This window comes from Aptenodytes patagonicus, chromosome 3 (genome assembly GCF_965638725.1).
Source record: "Aptenodytes patagonicus chromosome 3, bAptPat1.pri.cur, whole genome shotgun sequence".
Classification (NCBI taxonomy): domain Eukaryota; kingdom Metazoa; phylum Chordata; class Aves; order Sphenisciformes; family Spheniscidae; genus Aptenodytes; species Aptenodytes patagonicus.
The window spans coordinates 52471952-52498475 of NC_134951.1; the positions used below are offsets into that span (position 1 = coordinate 52471952).

Below are 26524 nucleotides of genomic sequence, written 5' to 3' on the forward strand. Positions count from 1 at the left end.
TTAATAGCACTACAGTTGTAAGTGACTAACTTGCTGTACTCTACAGTTTTGTTTTGCTTGGTTTTGTTTGGTTTTAAAAGGAAAAGAAACCTCTGTATACCTGTTTGGACATGTCTAATCTCTTCTAAGTTAGATCAGAGTTATTTGCCAACCTTTGGCATATTTCCTTGGTGTAATTCTGTTAAACAACGTTTCCCCCCGCCCCCCGTGCTGTTTTCTGCAGCAGTAGTGCTTTTCCTGCATCCACCTTAAAGCAAGTCCTTTATGCTCTGAAGACTCCACATTTTGATAATTCGTTTCTTTGTGGTTCATAAGATTTATCAGAGTCCAGAAATTCTCTATTCCCACTGTTCTTTATTATGGTCCCTGGAATTACTTCTTTTCCAATGATGGGTTGGATATGCTTTTCCAGTTGAAGTTGAACCCTCCGGTTGTTACCCTGGGATAGCTGCCAAAACAATGAGCTATTATCATGTATTCATTTCTTCCACAGTGAGAGGTATCAGTTCTGACTTTGTTCCACAAAACATAAGAGTTGATAGAGTTTAACATTTATTTCCTGGTTGTGCCTCTGTAACTAAGACAGGTGGATTTCTCTCTCATCAGTAATACTGCTTATTTTTTACTAACATGCAATTCCTTCAGTTCTTCTTCTGGACATAATATTCTCCAGGCTGTCCACCATCTGATCTGTTTCTCTCATAGTTCTGAAATATATTTTTATCTACTTCCAGAGGACTCACCGATTTACAGCCTGTATTGCAGTATAGGTGTGTAGAGTAGATTTATTGGATATAAATGAATAATATATAAATTAATTTTATACACAACACGTAATACTTGTTTTCATTCTAAGATACACATTTTGGTTTATTGACTGTGTTTTCTTACTAGCAGGATGTCCATTACACTTGAAGATGATTATAAATAAATTTTGCTGCTGATGACAAATTAGGTGTTCATGTCATCTAATGAAGCAGGCGTGTCCAGCCACGTGTTGGCAGTAGCAGGCCATGGTGTGCATGAAATGCACGTGCTTACTTTTTTTCCCTTCAAAAGCAATCAGGGTGTGATTCTCCAAGGGTAGATTTTGTTGTTTCACGATGGGATATTCCATCTAGTAGTTGAGTCATTTCTACCTTTGAAAAGAGTTTTGAACCCTCTTCCAAGTAGCATCTTACTCAGATTGTGGGAGAACACATGCAGTTGCCTTGACCTCTCCAGTTACATTTTCCATATTTCTGAAGCAGTACAACATCCAGCTCTCCTTTTGAACTCTCTGTGGGCGTATTAATCTCTCTCAGTAAGTTGTAGTATTGTTGGTAGTGTTGGTGTATCACTTTGCTTTTAAAAAACCCTCACATTATATGACGGTCTGGATGCCACTCATAAAACTAAAAAATTCCCACACTGAATTGCTTCTTAATACTAAACTTTATTTTATAATGAAAAGAGTGTCAGGGGGAACAGCTGTGAAATAAAGGATATTGACTGTCGTGAAATTAAATACTATCTAAGCGGATACTGAAATGTGGACAGACTTACTTGATTTAGCATTTCTTATATCTTCCCTGGGTTGCCCTTGCTTGCCTCTCCTTTCCTTGTAATTTTAGCCTGTGAACACTGAAATTTTGGAGAGTCTTTTGATTATTCTGTTTTCTGAACTTTAGGGTCAGGTTTTTACAGGAGATGTTAGAAATTGGTTTAAAAGAGAGAAACAGTGGCCACGAATGGCTCCTCAGAATGAGGGTTTGGCAGAACCTTTTATTTCTCCGCACGTGTATTCTAAATTGACTGGTTTGATTTTGAGCAGTAGTCCTCATTCGTGTTCAGGTGTTGATGTGTGTGTGGTTACGATGCTCAAACATAAGGACACTCTAATCTAGTGGTATCTGTAGGTATCCATACATCTGCTGCTGCCACTTTTGCTTCATATCAGAGGAATAGAGGGCTAAACGTCTTCATGTGTTTCAGTCACTCCTCAGCCTTAGTGCAAGCTTCTTGTTCTTGGGGAAGCTTTTAACTTCAGTTTTCAATAGTTTTTATAAGGCTGGGTCCATTGGTTTAGGTCCCTCATCACAGATTTCACAGAGCTGAAGGACATATGAACAAACAAGGCAGTGATCAGGGGCATCTGGAGGAGTAGCGAGCACCTCCCAAAACTGGAAGCGTGAATATTTTCCAGTGGTGCTCATGCAGCTTCTGATGTTGGTGACCTGCTTCCGAAGTGCCTGGCTGAGGAACAGGTGCTGTGGAACTGCCGGTGCCTTCTGCTTCTCTCCCAGGGCCAGATCACAGGCAAATGACAATAAAGAAAGAGTTCGGACACTGATCCTCCCTATGGCATCTTGTTGTCTGATCCTTGTTAAACACTGTGGCATTCAGTACCAGTGCTGGCACAACGCAGGGTGCCAGGATATATTTGACGGAGAACCCAGGATAAACCAGGGCATCTGAGCAGCAGGTAACACTGACTAATGCTCCAGGACTTGAAACTCTGTTGCTGACGGCATTCAGTTCACGTGATGTCCCTCCTGCCTTTGGCACCAAGGCTGTTGCGGTGGAGGAAGGGTGTTGCCTTTCTCTATGACTCCTTGCCATTTGCAGGAATCTAGGAGGATGTGATGGATGTAAATATTCCCTGTCTTTGCCAATGTGAGTGGGTCCTGGAAAGAAAAGATGATTTCTGAGACAGTCTAGGGGCGCAGAGTGTTTGTGGTGGACAGGGTGGCCCAATGAGGGACCCTTCAGCCCTGCATCCACCCAGGAGCAGTCCCCAGGGCAAGGTTGTGTTTGTAAGACAGTGACTGAGTTCACAGGTGTTGGAGATCCTGTTCCCAGCTCATCCTCTCAAAGTGAAGTGATTGTCTGTAGATGAGCACCCTACAAGTGAAAAGACTTCACAGAGCTAAGGTCTAAGATGTGATGGAGTGGCAACATATCACCACATCAAAGAGCCAGCCAGTATTGTAGGAAGTTCGGCAAATAGCCTTGGGAATGGTGTCTGTGCCTATAAACAAGTGACCTCTGGATAATGGATTTGCCAAACTGACCAAGGCTGCCGGGGCTCTGGAAGTAGCACCTCCAGCATGGTTAAAAACTGTATTTATCTTACTTAAGCATTCCAAAGGACAGTTTTCCAGTTTCACTTTCATAAAATATTACACGGTTTCTCAGGGCATCCAGATTTGATGCTATATTCAGCAAAACAGTCCTTGAAGTCTCCTTTCTACTTCCCACCTCTGACTTGACTGATTATTCTTTTGTAATTTTTCACGTGTGTGCCTGTGGACAATCACAAATAGAGGGAAGGATTTTTTTTTAATGTGTTATTTAGCTTTCCTGAAGAGATGTTGTCCATAAGCACCTTCTGCAACCACTCTCTCTACAGATAAGGCAACCTGGGCTCGCATGCTCATGAGGAAACTGAAATTTTTGGCATGCTCTGCCCTTTATGACATTGGTGCAAAGAACATTAAGCTACATACGAAGAACATCAAATGCATAGGTACTGCTATAAAAAGCTCATCGGGTCTGAGTTTTTGTGATGGGTTGACCCACCAGTCCCCCGCTCACTCCCCCCTGCCAGTGGGATGGGGGAGAGAATTGGAAAAGCAAAAGCAAGAAAATCTCACGGATCAAGATACAGATAGTTTAACAAGCGAAAGAGAAGAAAAAAAACCACGTGATGCACAGTCAGTCACTCACCAGCTCCCACCAGCAGACCGATGCCCAGCCAGTCTCTGAGCAGCGGCTACTTTGCAAAGACATGCCCCAGTACACATGCACACAGTTTTTACTGCTGCGCGTGTCATTACATGGTATGGCATATCCCTTTGGTCAGTTGGGTCAGCTGTTCCCTCCCAGCCTACTTGCTGGGGGGACAACGTGAGAAATGGATAAAGCCTTGGTGCTGTGCAAGCACTGTTCAGCAATTGCTAAAACATCGACGTGTTATCAACGCTGTGTTTGGTCGCAGATCTGAACCACAGCACCATACAGGATGCTATGAAGAAAATTAACAACATCCCAGCCAGACCCCGTACATGCTTTTAGGTGCTTATCCATAGTTAGTGATTTGTTGTCCACTGAAGTATTTATTGTATCAGTTTGTGGATTGTCTTACTAAAGGCATGACTGGACTGAAAGGTTGGTGGAAGAACCATAATAGTTAGATGTGTGATGAGTTTTACGCACATACATACTCTGGAAGACTGAGAAAAATAAAATAGCTGTGACTTGAAGATCAGAAAGGTCTGTATGAAATAACCCAAGTTACCACAGAAAAGGTGAAAATGATAAATATGATAAACAATATTGGTTTATATAGGTTTAAAACCCACACAGAATCTTTAATGAAAGAATCACCAAGTTATTCAAGGAAATTTAAGGCCCCTTTTTTTTTTAAAAGGAAGGATAAACGACATTGCATTTTGTCAGCTCTTGAAATGAATTGCCTGTGGTGCACATGAGGTCAAGTGCTGCAGCTTAGTTTTAGAAAAGTCCTGGATAATTTTTACAAATTAAAACATTTGTAGTTAGTAAGCTTACAGTAAGAAAAAATAAATCCTATACTTCAGAGCTTAATAAGAGTGCCTAGGGAAGACAGGAAAGACTATTTTTGCCCAGTATTTACTCTGTTGCATAGAGGAACATTTTCCCCACTTTATTTACAAAATAAATTAAATATGGTCTTTTTAATACTTTAATGAAATGCAGGTTTGCACATTTAACTATTTCACTCTCTAACTTTTTCTTGTGTAATTTTTCTTTGTTCCTTGTAGACTCTGTAGACTTTTTTTTTTTTTTGAAGACTTGTTGTTGAACTTAATCTGGTTGTGTTTGTTAAAACATGTAAACATGAATTTGAACACAAATCCATGTCCAAACAAACAACTGGACATATTTTACCACAGTGTGACATTCCCTGCTGGCCTGCATCATTACTTAGCTAGTAATGAAGTGCTATCATTGATACATCTGTTATCCTGGAGGTTACTAGAAATGCCGTCAGGTTTGGGTGACTGTCACTATTGTCCTGCGATCTTGATTCGAAAGGGCACAGAGGTACATATGATGTGTGTACCTTGGATGACTCCCAGGAGCTTGCTCACATCCTCTCAGTTGGCTTTGGTGTTCACACCTGCTGTTACCTGGTGTTGATGCCTCCTGCCACAAGTCTTCCCTGTCAGATGTTGGGTCTTGGTGGTGATAAATCTGGTGACGCAGCTGCTGTTCTGAAACTGTTATGGTAATTGCAGATGTTTCAGCATAATTGTGTCTCCTCCCTTCCCACTTTTTGGGACAGGACCTACCACAGTGAGACTCTGAAGATTCTCAGCATAATTGCAGTGCAAATAATACTAGATTTTACTTCTTATGCCCTCTTTTTGTCTTTATTATGGTTTACTTGTTGATTACATTGTATTGCTTAAAATTTGGGTCTGAGTTTTTACATGGTGCCTACATAGCATGTATGCAACAGAAAATAACGAATTGCAAAAGCTTGAATCAGTGCAGACAATTTTTTAATGTTTATACAAATTCATTTTCCCTAAACTCCTTTCCATTTCCTCCAAGAGTAAGAAATACATGGTTAAAAAAATGGCTTGAGGAGACCTTCTATTAATTGTTAAAGAAGTCCTTACCCTCCTTTCTTTTTCCTTTCTTAAAGCACCTTTCTCATCTCTTGTATTTTCAGAAGTGTTTTACTTCTTCCGCTCTGATTTCTGTATGTCTCATATGCCTGGAACAGTCTCATTATTTTCATGTGCTCAATAATCTTTCGTCTCCCTAAGTCCCTTTACAAATGTGCTTATTTTGGTTAGCTTTCCACCCCTCCTTTTATGCTGCTCCACTGTCCTTTAATCTAGCCCAAATTACAATTTAATAATGAAGGTGAGGGTTGAGGAAGAGAGGCGGTTCTAGTTTCAAAAGTTAGCTGTAAAACAAAACCCTTCAGTCATCTCGCATCTTCTGTTATTGCGGTCTATGGTTCAGTCTGCTCAGGCTTTTCAGGGTGCTTGTTTGTTTTCTTGGGCTTGTGTACAGAGCGAGGCGCAGAAATACCGCTGTATACAGCTTACAAAAACAAAGGGGAACTGAAACTTTTCTTTAATGAAAACTGCGTGCCTTTTTACTAGGGAAGAGCAGAGCCTTTTAACAGCAATAGTTTTCTAAGTGTCTGCCAAGGTTTCTATAGCAAAACTACTTTTTGAGCCAACTCTTGAATATTTGCCTAGTAGAGCCTTAAAAAAGAATGACTAAGGACATAGCATTAAGCTAAAACCAGCACAGAGTTTGTTTTGCCCCTTCCTGTATTTAACTACTAGTTGAGGGCTTCCATCTTTTCTTCTGCATCACTGTCACTAACTGCTTTCATTAATTTGTATTATGCCAATTAACATAGACAGGTGTTTGGCTATACTAGCTATACCTTGGCTGTACCTTTTATTTTAGGAGACTGACATTGCATTTTGACGTACTTTGTGACTTCTGATCAAACATCAATACTGAGAGGATAAAAAGGGATTTGGGCTAATACTTAAATTATACAGACTTATGTGGCCAGAAGATAAGCTTTTAATGAACGAGCTGGTTTGATAGTGAGATGGGTGTGTAAAATGAAAGTTGTTAATTCTAGATTTTTGTGCTGAAATTTGTAAAGCTTGATTAGTGTTTATTGCCTTCATTTTCATTAGTCTTGTGACACATCTTTAAGGGAGGGGAGTATTAGGCATGCTTATGCAAGTTATTTTGTGCAACTGGACTTACCCCAGAGATCATTGCCTGGGAACGATAGGGTCTTGCTTACAGGTCCAGCCACCGTTGTTCTGAAGTTCCTAAAAATGTTATTGCATGTGTTAATTAGTGAGACCTGAGTTACTAAAAAGATGTTGAACTAGCTTTAATTAGTGAAACCAAGACCTCAGTGTCCTCTTGTTTCTGTAGCTCCTGTTTTTTCCCATTAATTAATGGAAACATTAATAGAAAATGATAGTTTCATTTACTTTTTTATGTGAAAGATTCGTAATTAACAGACTTACAGACCTGGCTACAGTGTTGCCTTCTGATGGAAACATAGTTCAGATCAAGTCTTTTAGTAACATCATTTTTTTATGATGCTTCAGCAAAATCATGCCATTTTATTTTTACATCTATAATTTAGCAATTTACAACATTTAAACTATGATTGATCTTGAAAATAAACTTCAAGTATTTAGCAATTATTTGTCATCCTTGGTTGCCGCTTTCTGATCCTTGGCTTCTTTGAAGTGAGTATTATCTCATATGAAGACAGAAAAAATACAGTTCTCCATTATGGGTAGTGAATATCTCTTGATGGAGCTTTCAGAGTCTGTATCTTTGCAGGAAGAAATTTCGCAGCCCTAAAGGTCTGCTGCCAGGTTAACTTATTTTCAAATGTGCATTTACTGTACGCAGCAGCCTAGAGCAGGCTTTCAGAATGCTTGAAGGTCTGAGTTTGGAGACCGAGTCCAAAGATTTTGAAATTGTCACTTGTTTCACTGTGTATGTAATACAACAAGAACACAACCACTTTCTTTCTTTTCCCTTGCATAACCGATTCTGGTAACAGAGCGTTGATTACTTTAGTTGTTTACTCTTGCTCTTTTTTGGAGATTACCTAGGGTTTTGAAAAGGAATCTATGCTCCTTTAGTTTATGTTATACTTTGAAAAATCATCATGACAAAATACTCTGCAGTCTAAAACCCAGTACCAAAAATGTTTTGCCCCCAAATTCTGAGGATTCATCTGTGGGAGATTCTAATTTCTTTGTCCCTTATGAAGGAGTTGCCCCATCTGGGTCACAAATGACAAGATAAATGCCTTGTTAAACTGGTTCTAGCCCTTAGAGGGTTGAAAGTAGGCAAATGCAGAAATTAAAATAGAAGGTTTTAGCAGGTAACTACAGAGTTGCTGGCAGATGACTCTGTAGTAAGCTATTGTAAATAGGACATCCTAGATGACTTAAGTCAGTCTTTGAACTGGCTCCAGAACGACTTGTATTTCATGTGTAAAGTCCAAGACTCATAATATATTTGTACCAAATGATGCTTTAGGATAAAGTTTGATGTGTGTGAACCTTTTTAAAATTAAGATGTGATGAAATTGTAGTAGAATTACTTTGTGTGATTTGAGATGTTTACTTAATTACTCTGTGCACTCAACTGTCAATTAGATGTCTTGCGTAAGACCCAAATCCAAACTGAGCTACCCAACCTACTGAGATAGTAGGATGGTATAAACTCCTTTGGCTCCAAAGGAACACCAGAAAACTTCGTATGTGGTGCTTTTGTTTCGTCGTTTGTTTTTAAATGGTCACGTGATCTTTTTAAGACTAGAAGCTTTCGGGAGCGTACACACTGAAAGTACATAAAGCATCAGAATCACTGAGAGAGTATGCGTGCACACTTGAACAATATAGTTTGTTACTTAGTGCCGTACCAAAATAATTCATTTCTGATGACAAAGAACTGAAGCATGACACTTACTGAGACACGAAACTTAATTCCTTCAGCAAAGTGCGTGGAGGTTACTCCTGCTAGGTACAGACCAGGTCAGGTGGACGTGGCAAGAATATGTGATGCTATAGCTGCAGGCTAGTAAGAGCAAGTTCACTCCCTTAAGTTTTTCTTCTTAATTCAGCTTCAAACACAACCGTTGTAATCTTACAATTTATAGATGACATCTTTAATCAAAGATAAGGAGGACTATATCTAAGTTTGCTTGTCACGTGGAGAGGGAGCTTTCATTAATAATAGACTTGACCCAATCAGAAGAGTAGGTGTGGCTGAAAGTTAATGCTTATGGTGGACAGATCAAACCTGTTTTCACTCAGAAGTGCATGTGCATTGAGATTAGCCACCTCTGCTTTGGCTATCTGTTTGTTAAATCTAAGAGACGAGATAAATGAATTTCTTATATAGAGGTGTGGCCACAGATCAGTGCAAGAGATAGAAATAAAGAGTTTGTCTTAACCAGCTTCCTCAAAATTAAAAACTTACTTAGTTTCTTCTTAGGATTTTTCTTTTGATATAATGATCTCATTATAGGAGCACATTGTTTTTACTCATTACAAAGAGTCTCTGCCTGCTTTCCTGTGTTCAGAACCGCTTGGCAGTCTCCATCCCAGACATTTAATATAATTAACTTGAAGGTGTTTCCCGCTCAGGAGGTATTTAAGCATCCTAGGATGAACAAGCATTGAGGCTGGAAGATGAGCTGTTCATAACCAATAGTTGAAGGCCTTGTAGTTTAGTAAGAGAGCTGCTAATGAGCAAAGTGGAAGCAGCATTAAGTAAGCGTACTGAACTGTAACAAAATGCTCATAATTTTAAATAACAAAGCCTTACACAAAATTAACTGGGCAGTCAGTGTCCCAGTTAAAAAACACTCTCTCTAGTTTGTCTGCCCCTCCTTTCTCAGGATCCTCTCATGTTCATTTTTCATTTCCCACTCTCTTCTGTTTTTTACATCCTTTCTTTCACCTTCCCTCACTGCCTGCAAGATCACTTTTGATAACTGTGGAAAAGAGCAGGAGGTGAAAGAGGGGAGTGATAAATGGGTTTGACAAGAGGCAAAAATACTGTCAGGAGACAACTTCTCATTCCTCCAAAAGTGAAGCAAAGCAAACTCTGAAAGTGAAGCCCATGGTCTTCTGGCTCTGTAGAGTTAAGAAGCAGAGATGCAGGTAGGCTGCCTTGCAGTGAGCTTGTGTCCAGGACGAATCCTGAAGTCTGCTGCTACTTGCTCTGTGAGTTAGTCCTTCCTAAAAAGCCGGTATGACTTCAAAGAAGCACTTCATAGTGTAAATCAATGTTATGATGTCTGTTTGAGCTGGCAGAGAGCCTGTCCTCTGTGGAGGTATGAAGAAAGCCTATCCACATCCATGTATTTAATTTGGTGTGTAACTTTCGACAATTTTAATATCTGTATTCATTGCTCTCAAAAGAATATAAGAACGAAGAACGCTGATGATAATCTGTAGGGCTAAAGGATGTACTGTGAAATGGTATCTCATGTTGGTGCCGTGCTAGAGTTTGTGACAAAACCACTTTTTATGCTGCATCTGTGATTGCAGTTGATATATATTGCTTGTGAGTTGCCTTTTCACCTTCTCCATTGCTCTCCTGGCTTAATGATTCCCAAGATTTCCCTGAACTACTTTTTCTGCTGGACTCATGACTTGAAAAGCCGTAGGAAGTAGGAAAATAGATTTTTCAAAGTTGTATCTTGAAATATGTCTGTGTTAAAGCATTTTTAGTGTTTTTTCTCATAAATGTAACTGTAAATACACATAAAACATGAAGATTGTTTGCTATAAGACATGACAGCCATGGACCTGGCCTTTTGAACACATTTAAAAATAGCGATTGAGTATTGTCATCCTATTTCTTTAAGACATGATTCAACTTCACTCAGTTGTTCCATATAGAAATATGCAGAGAATTTGAATGAGGGTAATCAGTGGTTTCTTAAACCAAAATAGTAAAATGTTAGGATTTATATTAAAATCTCTGCAGGTGCATGTTTTTAGGCAAATGAGAAAATCGATATTAATATCTTTTGCAATGAAGTTATCATTATTTGAAACCTGAAATTATACATTCCATTATTAAGTCTGGAAGCAACAAAACATCTCACATTACATGAGCATAAGTATAACTTCTTGTTTTCCTATTACTTCTTACTGAACATATAATTTTAATTCGATTTTCCATTCCTGGAATCAAAACCAGTTGCTCAACCATTGTAATAAATTGTTCTTCCTTTCTACTTAAAGCTCAGTAAAATTTTAATGGCCAATTTTCAAAACTAAATTTCCAAGTCTACGTTCTTAACTGGTGCCTCTATAGTGCCACTTTTTAAAAAATACATTTGCTTTTTTCTGTAGCATGTTTGGAACTGTTTTATAGGTTTCCTAGGTATTTCAATTGTTGATACTCAGAAATGACCTAATAAACTCTTACATGAATGCAATTTGTAATCACAAATCCCCATTGAATATAAGCCACTGTGTTATTTTCTGAGCAAAAGGTGTCTCAGTGCTTTGTTGCCAAAAGCCCGAGTTTCAATTAGGCTTAGCATAATTGATGCGAATGTAAAATGGCTGGTACCACACTAGTTGCTTGTCTTTGTTCTAGACAGTGGGCTAATTTAGCTCATGAAATCGACTCATTTTAGGCAAGTTCCTTTGCTGTAATTGCAGGGTGTGGTTTATGAAGATTTTGATGAATAGGTGAATTGATGAGTTTATGCAGCATGAGACAAACCTCACAAGTCCTGCACGCACCTCATTCATTTGGCCAGTTCCTCATTCTCTCGGGCTGTGCTGCTGGGGGTTCACCCCCCTGCGTACCGCTCGGCTCACGGGACCTGCCCAGGGGGATCTCCTCGCCGGCCCGATGGGTGCAGGAGAGGCTGGAGCAGGGGAGAGACGGAGCATTAGGCTGTTGAAAGGCTGTGTAATCTGGGATCTCATGCTGAAAGGGACCTTCCTGTAAGCTGCGGTCCCCAGCCACAGTCTGGCGCTGCAGCCATTTCTGTATGACAAGACGTGGCCCCACCACAAGACCTAGTGTTAAGGTGTGTTTAGCTAGTGCACCCCTCCCTGCTGCCTCTGTACCCATCCTGCACGGGCTTTCTTGCATTTGGCCAGTGGGAACTTGAGAGGCCTGTTTTGGTGTAATGTGGACCTGTTTCATCCCTTCTTGTGGGCAGAAACTTTTTTCTAAGAATTAAAGACTTTCCTATTTGCCGCTGGAATTGCACTGTATTTAGAGATGCCCAGATGAATTGGACTTTTTCTAAGTGGAACTTTAGTCTAAGGCAGATCGCTAGATGCTCACAACAAACTTTATAAAGAGCAGAGAGCACAAACTTTGCTAGTTTTTTCCAGCTGCCACTTTGAACCAAATGCTAGTAGCCACATAAAAGAGCAGGGGGAAAAATGTTGCAAGTGTCAGCCTGTATGTCCAGAAGTATTTTCATCTCCCTGAATTTGTAAACACCTTTCTGTATCTTTCGATGTAGCTACAGAAAGTAGCAAAATTATGCGGTAACATGGTATTTCTGATCATAAAGTCATGGTGAGTCAATATGAACAAAGGAAGAAAAGCATCATGTCTTTAAAGAAATGAGTGATCCTGGCTTTCTGTCTCCTCAGTCAAACAGCTTCATCTGGTTCTTTGAGCTTCTTACTATATAAATTGAGATATTACCTTTGTTAGGTTAAGTCAATGTGATGATTATTGTTTATACAATGCTTTAAAGCTAGGCCAGAATACAAATACCAAGATTAGCTCTACACTCAGTGAGATACTCCAGTGCAGCATAGTTACAAATGATCTCTGGGGGTGAGCATGTTAGCGGTGTGTATTTGTTCATTGCCCACCAAAACTGGAATTTGACTTTGCTTGGGCTCGCTGGATGCTACCGCAATGTCAGACATGATTTGTTTTATATTAATACAAAGCAACAAAGATTGTTACGTATCTCCTCTGTCACATCTCTCAAAAGCTGCCAATACTTACACATATTCAAAGAATCAGGTTTCCACTGACAAGTTATTTTATACGGCTTCATTTTTCCCCAAAATTAGGAGTAGAAAAATTACAATGGAAAATTTCAGGAATATTTTGCAAAGTCAATTTTTAGTAATAAACTTTAGCTGTCTCCCAAACATGGCTGCATATGCAGAGCTGATGTAATGTCAACACTTGGCTGTGGGAGGAATGGAGTGGTTATCACAGGCAACATGGGTTTGTTGGGGCACATCTGGCATCTATGTAGAGGTGCCACCCAGTGGCCAGATGGTAATAGTGAGTTTTTCTGACTAATTAAAAAAAAAAAAAGAAAAAAAAAAAAGCATGATCAAAGGAGGGCATCTTACAATAATTTTTTAATAATTTTTTTTTTTAGACTTCATGATGAGCACATGGGGTTCAATTTCTCGAAAAGTAGTAACCGACAAAGTTTGTTAATGGTCTTCAAATTACAGAATAAAAAAGAGCTTCAGTTAATTCAAATAGTCTCCAAGTAATCAAATGACAAAATGTGTTCCTCCTTTAAAACCAGGTTTTAGAAAGCCTATCAATCATTATATGTTCAAGTGTTTTTGTACCAAACCAAGGTGCTATTTTTGTTGGTTTTGTTAGATTGTGGTTTTCTTCCTATGCAAACAAGAGCTAGAAGTACAACTAAAGAGAAGTGATTGTCTGTGGTAGGTGTTAACTGAAATTTATGATGCATCTCCTTAGCAACGTTAATACAGAATGATAATCATCTGGTTCGTAGATATAAAAAGGGAAAAGTGGACTTGCTGAGAAGATATTTATGATGCCAGCAAGATACAAAATTAAATCTATTGCAGTGATTAAATTCCTTAGTTGAGATTATCAGGAGGCAAAAGAGTGAAATGGTGATGAGCACCTGGTACAGGCCTGATGTAGATCAAGCTCTACACGACTATTCATGAAGATTTTAACTAGCTATATAATGGCTGGGCTTCTGGTGCAGCTAAAAACGTTATTCACTAAATTTCCAGATTATCTAGGAGATAACCCTGTAATTCAAATGCAGCTATTCTCAGTCTGAAGTGTCTGTATTAGGTTTATTTCCCAATTAGTAGAGGTGCTAAAGAAGTTAACTTCAAACATAATGATTAACTTGGAATAAGAAAGCAGAAGCTGCTTGGATTCACTGTATTAAAGATTTGGCTACAGAGCAACACTGTGTATCTGTGTTAGGACTCGGGAAAACACGTTTTGAAGGGCTAATGACTGTAGTATTTCCAATTGCATGCTGTTTGAAGCGCAAGAAAGCGCAAAGCTTGAAACCATTTCATCTCATGAGCAGTTGCTCAGAGCTTCAACAAACTGCCAAATGCAAACAAATACATTTAATAACCTGAAATTAATATATTGTACTGGGAAGGCAGTAGGGCTGAAAAAAACAATACATGTAGGTACGGCAGTGGACAACAAGTATGACAAGTTTGTGGTGTTACAGTGGCTCAGAAAAAGCTCCGTGCAGTCTTTGTGTGTGCAAATGTATCGTGGAACAAAGCAACCAGGCAGTAGACCTGCTTTTCATGATTTTTGGTGTGACTAGAACGGGAACATTGTGTCCAGCTCTGGACACATCTTTGCCGGAGAGATGTTGTCAGGAGGAAAGAGAGGAGAACACAGGAATTCACTTACAAAAGGAAAGATGATGGTAAATAATGGCTGAGTGAGAGATACAGCTGAAGCCTGCAAATATTTAAATGGTGTGAATTTGCCAAACAAAGAAAGGAATTATTTAGGCTGACATAGTAAGGCAGAGTGGAGTAACTATAACAAAGGGTACTTTTAGGTGAGGTATTAACCCTGTTATTAAGATGTATGACAAAACACTTCGAAGTAAGCCATACATCTGCCCTGACAAGATGTGACCTAAGGTAGTTTAAACAGACTTTTTTATCTCTAGGATCTAGAAAGGTGGAGGCAGAAAGGTAAAACTTGAATTACCTGTGAATCTGAAGCCTGGCCATTAGGTGGCAGGGTGCTGGCACAAGAGTGCGTGTGCCTCCCCGCCACTTCTTAATGCCATGCCCCAGGAGGAGCTCAGAGCCGCTCATCAGTCCCAGGGCCTGGGAGAAGTTCGAGATGCTCAGTTTTCCTATAAAAATCACACACACGCACCCTGTCACTCCCACGGGAAAAAGCTGCGTCCCAAGCGCATGTCCCTTCAAGGACGCATGCGTCTGCTCCAGCTTTTCACTCCTTGAAACCCTGTGTGGGTAGGTAGGTAGGTACAAGAGGTGTTTAGTTACCCCAGTATAACAAACCACTTCGTATAGGAGCCGAAGTTGGTTCGGGTCTGAACAATGCTTTAATGAAGGGAAGAGAAGAAGCTCAGCTCTTCTATAACCGGGGATACAGTAATGGGACTGCTGAGGCAGTGGGAAGAGGTGATGTAAATGTGGTACGCAGCTTGCTGCAGACTGCTCAGGAAGTCCACATACTGTTTTTGTGGAAGAGATGACAGAAGGCATGACAAGCAGTAGGTCTGTATGTAAAACTTCAGCCCAGAGCAGGCTGTTTGAAATGCTCAAAATACACTGGGACTGTAACTACAGCAACTCAAATAATGTGCAATAAAAAAAAAAACTTAGTTTGAGTCTACACTGCTAAAGGATCTGCCCCAGGGACTGATCCTTATATATGCATCCACACCTCTTGAGATTACACGCCTCTAGAGTGAACTGGCTGTGTTTGTGCTGCCTAACACTTGACCTGGGCCCGATGCCCCCGTGGCTCTAAGGCCATAATTATATTTTTGTGGCTTCAGTTCAAAGTGTCTGAGGTGATGTGACGGCTGCTTTGCTGCCTGCAAGACTGGTGTTTTTATAGCATTATGCCAAAGGTATGCTGCATGCTGTGGGGTGTGGTGTGGGGCATACAGGGGGTGTCTGAGGGCAGGAGGCTAGCTGGGATAGTGTAGGGCAGGAGGAGCCAAAGCTGGCATAGTCCCATCCTTGTTCTGCCATCTGTAGGGCAGTCTGTCCACAGAGCTGCGCCTCGGCTTTTCCTCGGAGGGAAGTAGTTGGTTTCCTCCAGAGGGGAGTCCAAGCACAAAGTGGTGCATGTGCAGTATGGCTGACAAGGGGACCAGGACCAGGGAATGAACCAGGGAGGTAAATTATTCGACAGCGTAGGTGCACCCATCATAGAGTCATGAGCACCTAGGTGGTGGGCGAGCCGGGGAAAAGCCCTTCACTGCTCTTAATGTTGTTCTCTGTTTTGCAGTAAATCTTTAGCACAGACACTTTGCTGATCAAATTGATACTTGCTGGTCTTAGGGAAAAAATTAAGTGCTGATACGGCGTGGGAGGGGGGAGACTGGGCAGAGGATCTGAATAAACAAACAAAATGTCTTTCCATTTTAATCAAGTTGCTCTTGCTCATACATGCTCTCTCTTTTTTAAAACATGATCTCATCCTGTGTAAAAGTGTTGATTGAAAATGAGAATTAATATGCAAGAACCATCTACGAGGTACAGACTGAAGAGTGTTCTAAAAAATAGCAGACTGTAGATGGATATCAGGGCTGAATATGATGGATTGTGAGGGAAGCCATGGCTGTAAAATTATAAGGATGCCAGTTTAGTAAGCATTATTAGTTTAAAATGTATGGCAATCTCCTCTTTTCTTTTTCTTTGTGAGTTGTTTGCTTATTGGTCCTATCTTAGTGTTTTCATATGTTTTTGTCTTCAGGTTAATTCCCTTCAGAATGATTTGTAATTGTCATGATATTTTAAGACAATTAGTATCTTCAGACAGTTAATAGGATAGCATTGTGTCGCTACTAAGGACTTAAGCACGGACAGGTACGAGCGATGGGGCCGAGGTGTGTGGTCTGCAGCATAAAGAGAGCACTCCCCCATTTAAATCCTATCTGATGGTTTCCTTTTCCAGTTAGTAGTTCTGCTGTGAACCAGTACAGGTAAAGAGAAGATGTACATACCTACAAAGCTTCTCCTTCCTCCTCATGGAAGAGTGCCTCATGCTCTCTTCAAAAGCTTGGTAATTTCCAAGGCCTCCTACCTGCTTTTCTTTTGCTTCACTGTAAAATTAGTTATTATTTTCATTAGGTATATGAAAACATGCCAGACACACATTGCTGTAGACCAGGTAAACATACTCTGAGCATTTTTGATGTAATTAGTTGTACTATTTAGTAGCCAAACATACAGCAAACAATAAGCTACTCAGTCTATCATAAATATTCACCCTACCTTTTTTCCTGATATAAAAAATTCTTACCTCCGCAGACAAAGCTCCTCTCCAAATGCCTCCGATAATTGATGGGCCTTGCAAAATGTCTGGGAGGGTTTCATAACATGCCTAGCGTGTTGCAAGCGCCCTTTTCCCCCCAGGCCCTCCGGGCTTTGAGTGAGTGGGTATGGTTATACAAACAAGCCCCGGTGAGGAAAGCGAGGGTGTGGGTTGACGGTGCGTCAGCTCCTCTATGGTAACTGTCCACCTGCCTACCCTTGCCCCACGGTGAGTTTCTCCACAGAGAGTTTGGGCGAGCTGCTCTGCATTTGGGCTGGAAGGAGAGAATTTGGCTGGGCAGTTTGGGCAAAGGAGGTGCAGCGCTGTGCCTTCACACCCCGGCTTGCCCCCGGGAGCTTGTGTACATGCCTGTGCCTTCAGGCGGGAAGCGTACCGCGGCGTTTCCCTGGAAAACTGCCCGGTGCCATAAAGTAAAGCTTTTGGGAGGCTCTGGTGAGCTCAGCTCATCAGCAGATTGTTGGGAGGATAGGCCTTAAACTGTGAAGAAATTCAAAGAGTGCCTCTTCTCACCCATTTGGAAATCTGGAGTTGGCTGTTTTCCAGTGCACTGTCTTTGGGTTGAAACTTTTCATGGTGCTTCTGTCAGCTTCAGCTCTTGGTGTGAAATTGTGTCCTTTAAAAAAAAGTGTCTGAAAGAAACAGTGCTGCTTCACCATACTCTCAAGGCAACGGCTTCCTGGCTACTGCGCCGTGGACCTGCTAGTGCCCTGAGGTCTAACGGTGTCTCAGGGACTGATGGCCCATCAGGAGTGGGCCCATGGGGGTGAGGTGTGAGGGTGCCCCCGGGGGGGCCCTGCCTCCGTTGCTGGAGGGGAGCCAGCAGGTGCCTCCCAGGTGGATGTTGCTGGCTCACCTGGGGACCAGCACAGCCCCCTTCTGCAGCAGGACACAGGGGATCCTGGGGAAACATCATGACTTCCTACCTAGGACGTGTTTGCTCCCAGAGCTTCCTCCTTTTGGCATTTTGACGTGTGGGATCGGTGGCATGTTGTTTTCTGACATACGTTCATTATATAGCACTTGGGGTGCAGATGCTTGGCACCAGCCCAGCAGCGCCATTGCGAATGGTGGCCTCTCGCAGAGTGTTGGTGTCACCTCAACACCTGACAGCTCTTCCATCCGCTTCCCATAGTGTGCCGTTATTTTCCTCCTCCTTACCCGGACTTCTTACCCGGACTTCAACCAAGCGCCTTCCCGGTCTCCTGCCCATGCTATGTCACTTGTTCCACTGCTCTGAGTCACTGAGTTGATAGTCCTCAGTCTACTGTTGCTCCCTTGAGCAGTCTTACAGAGGCCTCCAGTATATACATTAGACAGGGTAGGGTGCAACAGGATCTTTCAGCACTAGGTGAGCAGCTGGTTAACGTGACTTTTGAATTCTCCCGTATACAATGTGTGTGGAACCACCTCAAAAGCAACCTCCATTGGTGGAGGCAGAAAATGAAAATGAAGATGGAGAGCTCAAAGTCAGCTACGGCTTGGAGAAGGTAACCAGCTATTGAGAGTGATGCAGTTTCTTCCTTAGAAATAGGTAAATAAACAAAATAATTGCACATTTATTGGGATATGTGTTAAAATGTCAAAATATTTTCACCACAATTATGCAATAAACTGAACAACTCCATAAATATGCCTGAGGCTTTTCTGCTCCCTTATTTACTCTTTGAAAACTCTATATGGCAGTCAGTTATAAAACTAAATTTGCAAATAAAGCTGTACAAACAGAGCTGGATTTCGGACTTTGTGATGAGTCTGGAAAAGAAGCCTATGGGAAAGGGAGTTTTGATCCAACTGAAATGGAAAATATGCGTATTTTAAGGACAAAACAAAACAAACATTTTGAGACTTTTTTTTGCTGAAAGCAAAATATTTGGTGAGGGTAATTTCTGCCTAATGATCTCTCAGTGTTTCAAACTGGGGTGAGTTCATCGGATGCCACCAGTACGGTCAGGGGTTGCCTGTGAGGCTGCGCTTGCCCTGTGAGGAGAGGATGGAGAATTGGGGCTTGTTCAGTCTGGGGGAAGAGGCAACTTTGGGGGGTGATGAGGGGCCTGGAGGCCCCCCAGTACGTGTGAGGAGGTCACCAAGAAGACGGATCCAGACTCTTCACAGTGGTGCATGGTGGGAGGACAAGAGACAACAGGCAAAAATTGAGAAAGGAGGGATTCAGACAGGATGTAAGGGAAAACATTTTCACCATTGCCCAGAGAGGCTGTGATGTCTCTGTCCTTGCACGTTTTCAAGAGTTGACTGGTTAAAGCCCAGAACAACCTGATGTGATCCCATAGCTGACCCCGCTTCGGGCAGGCCATTGGACCAGAGACCTCCTGGGGTCCCTTCCAACCTCAATTGTCCTACGATCCTGTGAACAATACAGTCCAATTTTGAAATAAAAATATCAAAATACGTAAATTTTAAAAAGCTGGATTTTAACTAATTGTTGAATCATCTAAAGGACTAAATATATAAAATGTCATTTTTACCAGCCTTTTTAATGAAACCATATATTCAGAGAATTCTGTATTCTTGCAACTTTGATTTTTCCGACAGTGAAATGAAAGAGATGATATGTTGGTCAGTTTTTACTATTTTATTTCTCTTAGGAGGAGACTAAGTGAACTTTTCCACGTTCTTTGGATTCAGAATTTCAAAACTGACACTGCAGAATAAACATAAGCAAAATCAGGTCCGTTAAGCTTTAGGACTGACTTGCTAAAAATTAATGTATTGTTTTAAAGATTGTGTACAGTTTCATTGTGACAGTAGCTTCCCAATAAATGACCTTCTGTTTTGAGAATTCAAATGATTCTTTACTGAGACAGCTTCCAGAAGGAAGGTGAACAGAACCTGTGATGTAATGTGGAACTATAAACCCCAAATGTTGTAATCTGCTGTGTCTGTAGAGGTGGAGTGACATAAGATGACTAATTTTTCTGCCTTGTGGCTCTGATGCGGTTATCCTGCTGAATATTGTATTCGCTTTTTGGTTGTTTTGTTATCAGGAAAAAGCTGACGAGTTTCCGATAGCTAAAGCAGGTGGGACGAATTAATGTCTAGTAAGAGGAGCAAGCAGTTTGGCTAAAACAAAGCCATAAACTTTAGAAGTACCCGAGGCCTGGAATCACTACAACAGGAGAAAAGAGCTTAGTGTGTTTTGTCAAGAAATACATCAGATATCAGCTCAGACTTTATTTCTCTAGGATGTATTAATTGAACAATGTTTACTCTCCTTTCAGGTACTATGATATATCAGGCAGACGCTACACTGTTCAAGAAAACCAAATACCATCAGTAATCTGCGCACACTCTTATGTTCTTCCAGCGATATCGATGTCTACTGCCTCATTACCAGCAGCACTTAGAAAGGTAAGAGAAAACTAAATAAGTGTGTTTATATAAAATATATATACATATATACACACACACTTACATATATCATAAAGAAGATGACTATTCTGAAAACAGAATTTAACACTAGGTATAATTGTCATCTTCCTTTAAAAGACCTGTGTTTGAAGTACTGGAAAATTTTCAAATGAATATCATATACGGAAATAAGGAAGGTACATAATGACTATAGCTGGTGTGAAGAGCCAACAAAGGAAATGGCTCGAGGAGATCTTCCGCATGCTCTCACAAACCATATGGCTTCTTCCTTTTGTTCATAAAATATATATAAGCCAAAATAATAAAGGAGCAGCACCTACACTTTCACAGTTTCCCACTTAACCTGTACTGTTTTCTAGGTTAAGTTTTATTCTGGAGAAGAAGAAATGGCTACGCATTTGTTTTCTAGTGTTCATTTAGCTCATGTAGTGTTACTCATTTGCTTGGCAGCAGTATTACTGCATGAAAGCAAGCTAGGGAAAATGCTAATTACTTCTGTTCTAATGTGAGAACTTAATTTCAGATTGCAGACAAGGTTGTGCAACGCCATTCTTGTCTTTATTGTAATCTTTCCATGGAGAGAGAAATACTTTTTTTTCCACATGAACAAAAGTATACAGCAGGCCAGTAATTGAAAAAGTTGCTTTTTTCTTGGTTGTGCAACTAATATTCATCTGAATATATTTGATGAGGGCTTAAAATAGTCTGTCTTTAAAACAAATAAATTTATTGTCTAGTTTTCTCAAGCCAGCAAATCTCATCTACTAATTTCTATCTGAAGCCTTTGGAAAAGACTCATTCGTCTTTAGATGAATATACAAATAATATAACCCCCAAATATCCCTTGTGGTCTCATTCAGCGTCTTAGTTCTATTGATACTGTAGAAACATGCCTACAAAAAGAGCTCAGTTCTTCACAGTTACGAAACAGCAAAATGGTGCAGTACTGTGATGGGATGACATTTCTATTGCAGTAGAGCTAGCTAGGGAATTAGCTTTCCAACAGAAGAAATCGCTGTTCACCCTATTGCTGTCTTGGATGGACTTGTATATTAACTCCTTGCAAGGACTTCTCCTAGAAAAGCAAGTAGGTGTTTGATTTTTTTCAGTGGAAATTTAAGAATGGCAGAATTCAGCTGTTATTTAGTGAGCTCTGAGTTGGCATTTTGTTCTTCTTTTGGAATAAATTGTTCATACTTACAGCTAAGTTAAACTGTTGGGGTGTCATTCCTCTAACCTGGAACCAATCCATTTGTACTAAGAACATTTAAAAGCCTGTAAATGAAGCATCTAAAAGAGTATCAAGAGCAGGCCACATAATTTTATACTTCGATGCGTAACACAAAGGTCTGATTGTTAGATAAATCATAAAATCAAGGAAATTGTGTGTGTGTGTGAATTCAGCAGTTTCTTCTGTATTGGGATAATCTGCTAATGTGTGTAATAATAAAGAGTCACCTGCTGATGATAGATGGTTTATGGGGATTGGGATTTAATGAAGCCGTGCCTTCCCTCAGCATTTCTTGTGGGAGAGCAGTAGAAAACAGTGCATGACACAGAACATAAGCTGTTTGCACCAGGCTCCTCTCTGTTGCTGTTCTCTCTATGGAAATCTGTTCATAAGCCTTTCAAAGGTGAATGTACTAAGTAGAGTCTTGCAGACTAATTTACACAGCCTAATTTGTATTATCCTCTGTTTTTGCCTAATTTAGGTTATTCCCTTTCCCTCAGATAATTAAGAGCTGACTCCAGCAATGACTAAAACAGACAAGCTCTCCTGCATTCTTTTATTAATTAAACAGTCTTCCTAAGAAACTTTGCTTATCAGTCTCTGGAGCTTCTTAACATTTGGTTTTGTTTTCTAAAAAAAAAAAAAAAAGGTAATTTTATGTTGTTGCTTTCCCTTTCCTTTTCGTAGTAGCGATCATTAAATGATGGAGTTCACTTTCACCTAAATTCCCTTCCACTCACAGCCAGTTCGTGCCTACTAGTCAGCAGAAGATCTAAAATAGCCACTCCCTTAATGGTTTTCTTTACCTGAAGAAAAAGCTGTCCCCAGCATATTCCAAGAACTTGTTGGACTGTCTCTGTCTTGTATTTCTTTTCCAGCAGAAAAAAAAATTAATTCCAAGAAGTAATTAAAGCCGTCAGGTTCTGTCCTTTTGGATGCTTCCCTTGCTTGATCAAAAACCAGTCTTCTCTCCACCCAATTAACTTGTGTATAATAAACTTCTATCATAATTTACCCTGTTTTTCCCCTTTCATCTTCTCCCAGGATTGTTTAACAAATCTTCATCTTACCTATTCCTGTACTTCACAGCAACTGTTCTTGATATACAGTGCAACTTTGTTTCTCTTTCTTTTTGTTTGACTTTCATAAATAGTGGAAATAGCAGGAAACCAAAAAAATGTTTAAAATCACCTGTTTGATAGTGTTGCTCAGTGAGTAAATGTTGTGTTGCCCAAATTATAAGGCAAAAATATTTCCTCTCACTACATCAGCGTTTTAGGAAAAAAGCGACATCCTTCTATATCAATATTGCTTTTTCATCAAATACCTCTGATGCTGATTCAGATGTACTTCTAGTTCTGTACAAAGATTTTCACTTTTTTTCCCTTTGCAAGGGCCTCTGGAATTTATCACTTTGTTTTATTGTAAGCTTCTGATTTGAACAACTGAAAATGTCAGCTATATAACAATGAAAGAGAGATTTTAAAGTGCTCTTATCAAAAAATATATAAATAGCATATGTTTATTAAATCACTGGAGGTAACTAGATCTATGAGAAATTAATAAATAATACAAATTTAAATATACATTTCATTTTCTTGACTCTTCTAGTCCTGTACTATTTAATGTGCAAGACATTTGTTTTATGAAAATGAAGTTTAGCAGTTTCTCTTTTGGTATTTTGGCAAATAGAAGTTTGGTAACACACTATTAAACACTAAAAAAAACCCATAAATAATTTCTAGATGTCAGTTCTGCAAAATACTCTATTTCTAGGTTTCTAAAACTCAGCTTATTCCTTTTCCCAAATAATTCACTGCATCCCTGGTTACATTTGCATAATCCAGTTTTGCTCAATGGAGCTAAATAGGAGGAGTATTTGGTGTCTTGAGTTTGTTTGCAAATGAAGGCAAAATAGCTTGATTAGATTCCTTTTTATATTTAGAATGTCTATGCAGATCCACATTGACAATTATTTGAGCTGTCATATAACCTACACTACATTAAATAGATAGCCATGGCCATAATTTTATGACTTTTAAAAATATCTTTAAGACTTTAATTAATAAAACAACGTGGCCAGTGTTCTCACTATGAATGAAGAAACAACTTCCTGAATGTTTGATTCATTCCATTCTCTTCAAATAAATAATAATTCAATTTGAGGACCAAACCACAGATATATTTTGCAGTCATGCGGCTTCAATAGTGACAAAATACTAACACCAATTGAGAAGGAATCCTACCTGTGATATGGCAAACTCAAATGAACTTAAATTATGTAGTTAAAGACAAATAGGCTTTAAGCTGATAGATTTCCATATAGTTAAGCTGAAAGGCATTTATTCCTGTGGAGAACAATTTCAAATTTAGATTGGCTTCTGCTGATAGTAAAATGAGCGAATGAAAAGAGAGTTCTTAATCCTTCATTATTTATACATTTCCTGTGCACTGGGAATAATGATCACAAAAAATCTAGACTTTAAAATTTCATGGGAGATACTTAGGTCTAAACAGTTTTTTTCGAAGTCACATCTATGTGCTCTAATGCTGTCTCTCCTCTTATATTCAGGTGTTGATTAGTCATATTTTCAGACCTATAACCAGGTATCTGTCTAAAGGTTTCTCAGGATTCTCCATCTAGATAAGAGCTCTCACACCTACTTGCTACCTGAATACAGCCACTGCCTTTCACACAAAGATTCAGTCCTATGACATGAATATTTAATGAAGGAAACTGGGTGGAGTACTTCTAACACCCAGGTGTGGCTGTGGAAGCCCATTTTGATTCTGTGTCAAATTACTGGATTAAATGAGTTTATTCTATCACTGCCTTTGCCATATTCCTGAGACAGCAGATGTGCAGATCCCTAATTCCTCCTGCTTTTTTAACTCATTTTTCAAGAGCTGTCAAGGTCTAGGATATTTTCAGCTTAGGATTCCTCATCTGCTTCTTTAATTGCATATCTGCCTTGCTCAGAGAAATGTTAGCAAGACATCCAGCCCAGGTCCTCATACTGCTTCTCCTTACGGTGCTTTATTTTCTCAAGAAATAACAAAACCTAAAGTCTATTTGGGATCCCACGGGGTTACAAAATCACCTCCCAGACTGATGTCTAAACGGTAGAAACAAAGCATTTTATACTGCCATTTGATAAACTTCCAATACCAAGTAAGTGAGAAAGCAGGTGACCCACCTTCCAAAGTAAAAGGCAACAAAATTATCAGTTTGTGGATAGGTGAGAGGAGCTTGCCCTGAGGAGAACGTCTTTGCCTTAAGGTTCACCACAATTTTTAATAGATAAGGCCTTTCAGTGGTTAACCGATCTCCTCCCAAAACTTGAGACCAAAAGAAGAGAAGGCATCCTTCTCCAGCTTGAAATCAGAAAGCTAAACAAAACCTTGTAGCCAAAGTCCTACGAAGTGAGTCATGCAGGGGCCGAGAGTATTCGCTGGTATAGGTTTTCTCAAAGGAGGAAAAAAAAAACCAATTTCAGGAGAGCACTAGCCTGCCTTGTGCAAAGACTGAAGGGGAAAAAGGAAGGGGAAATTATATGACGCTATAGGATTTTTTTCTTTTGAGGTGAAGGGCAGGTATAGCAAGGCAGTCACCTAAGAGGGGGCCTAGGTGGGGCAGGGGCGTGGGCTTGTTCTTGGTTTTCTTTTGTTTTCTTTTAAAATCTGGATAGGTCCTCCACTGTTTGGAATAGGTTATACCTTTCCAGCTAATTAAACGTTGCAGCGGGACAAAGTTTTATTGTGTTACCTGAAAAAAAAACAGGGAAAAAAGCCTGCTCAGTGCTGTGCTGGACATCCAGACTCTTGCCAGAGTTTCTATCTGCTTAACTACACTTATGCTCAACTTCTGTGTAAAATAATGCACTTTGATCTGTTGGGGTTTTTTTTCTCTTCTTCAGTATAACTATTGTGTTCTTTACCTGGTAAAATTACTGTCATTCCTCCTGTGGGAAATATAGCAAGGGTCACTCAAGTTGGGTTGTAGGCCTCACTGGTAGCACGCGTTCCGTGCAGACAGTTCATTGCCGCTGCACGATGCTTCCAGTCACCCTCCTCCCCCAAGTGTAACTTGTTTCCCTGAAATAATGGTTGCACTTTCTATCTCCCTCCTGGGCTCAACAAGTTGAATCATTTTCCTTTCCCTTTTTCTTTCTTTTCTTTCTTTTTTCTCTACCAGGAGTTCCCCCTTGTTACTAGACAGATAGATTCAAAATCCCTTGATAATCCCCACAAAAAGCTGGCGTTCACTTACTCCCTTTTTGATTAGTCATGCTTGTGCTCACTCTGGTAGGGCTACTTTTTAATCATGTTGCTCCCCATTGTCATTCCTGCAGAGGAGAGTGTAGCCTCCCATGTTTTAAATTTTAAAGCATAACTTTTAACCTCTTTAAATAGCCAGGTCTGCCTATGAGAGTCACCTACGTGTTATGTGCCTCTAGTGCACTAATTTATGGGAAATCTGAAGAAATAAATTTCTTTGGTTTAGATCAATCAAAAAATACAGCAATGGAGATTTTTATAGGCTAGAATATATATAGGAATTTTATTTACATTTATATATATACATGTATACAGATATATATGTATGGATATATATTTAAATGTATGTATGAACTGAAGAAAGTTTGGAGGATGTTATCCATAAGCCATGGATTTGGAATTGCTGTCCTGATGTATTTGTATGAATTGAAGAGAACACTATATAGAGAGAATGGAAAAAGATCGAATGTGATGAAGCATGGATCACATGAGAGCTCTTGGACCACATTCAGAATAGCTACGTTATTCACTGTCTGTATGGCTTCTAATGTGGATTTTAATAGGATGTTATTGTGCTGGCCAGTACAGTAATTCCTTATTGTGGTTTAAAATGTCTAGGAAAACATGAGAACGTTATAATAGTTTATCTAAGTTGTTTTTTTTTTTTCCTTTTATCCTATCTACACAATTTGTTCCTATTCTTGGGCTGCAACCATGCTGTGGTTTGGGCAAGTAGGTGATGTTAATAGGAGAAGAACACTGAAG

At 39.9% G+C, this 26524-nt stretch overlaps 1 protein-coding gene across 2 annotated transcripts in view; it reads left to right on the forward strand.

The window, feature by feature from the left end:
* CRYBG1 (crystallin beta-gamma domain containing 1) overlaps nucleotides 1–26524 on the forward strand; it is a 103579-nt gene that overhangs the window by 12986 nt on the left and 64069 nt on the right. For both annotated transcript variants that reach the window (XM_076333326.1, XM_076333327.1), the window contains exon 2: nucleotides 20100–20229. In XM_076333326.1, the coding sequence (XP_076189441.1) occupies nucleotides 20100–20229 (130 nt within the window). The remainder of the gene's footprint in view (nucleotides 1–20099; nucleotides 20230–26524) is intronic.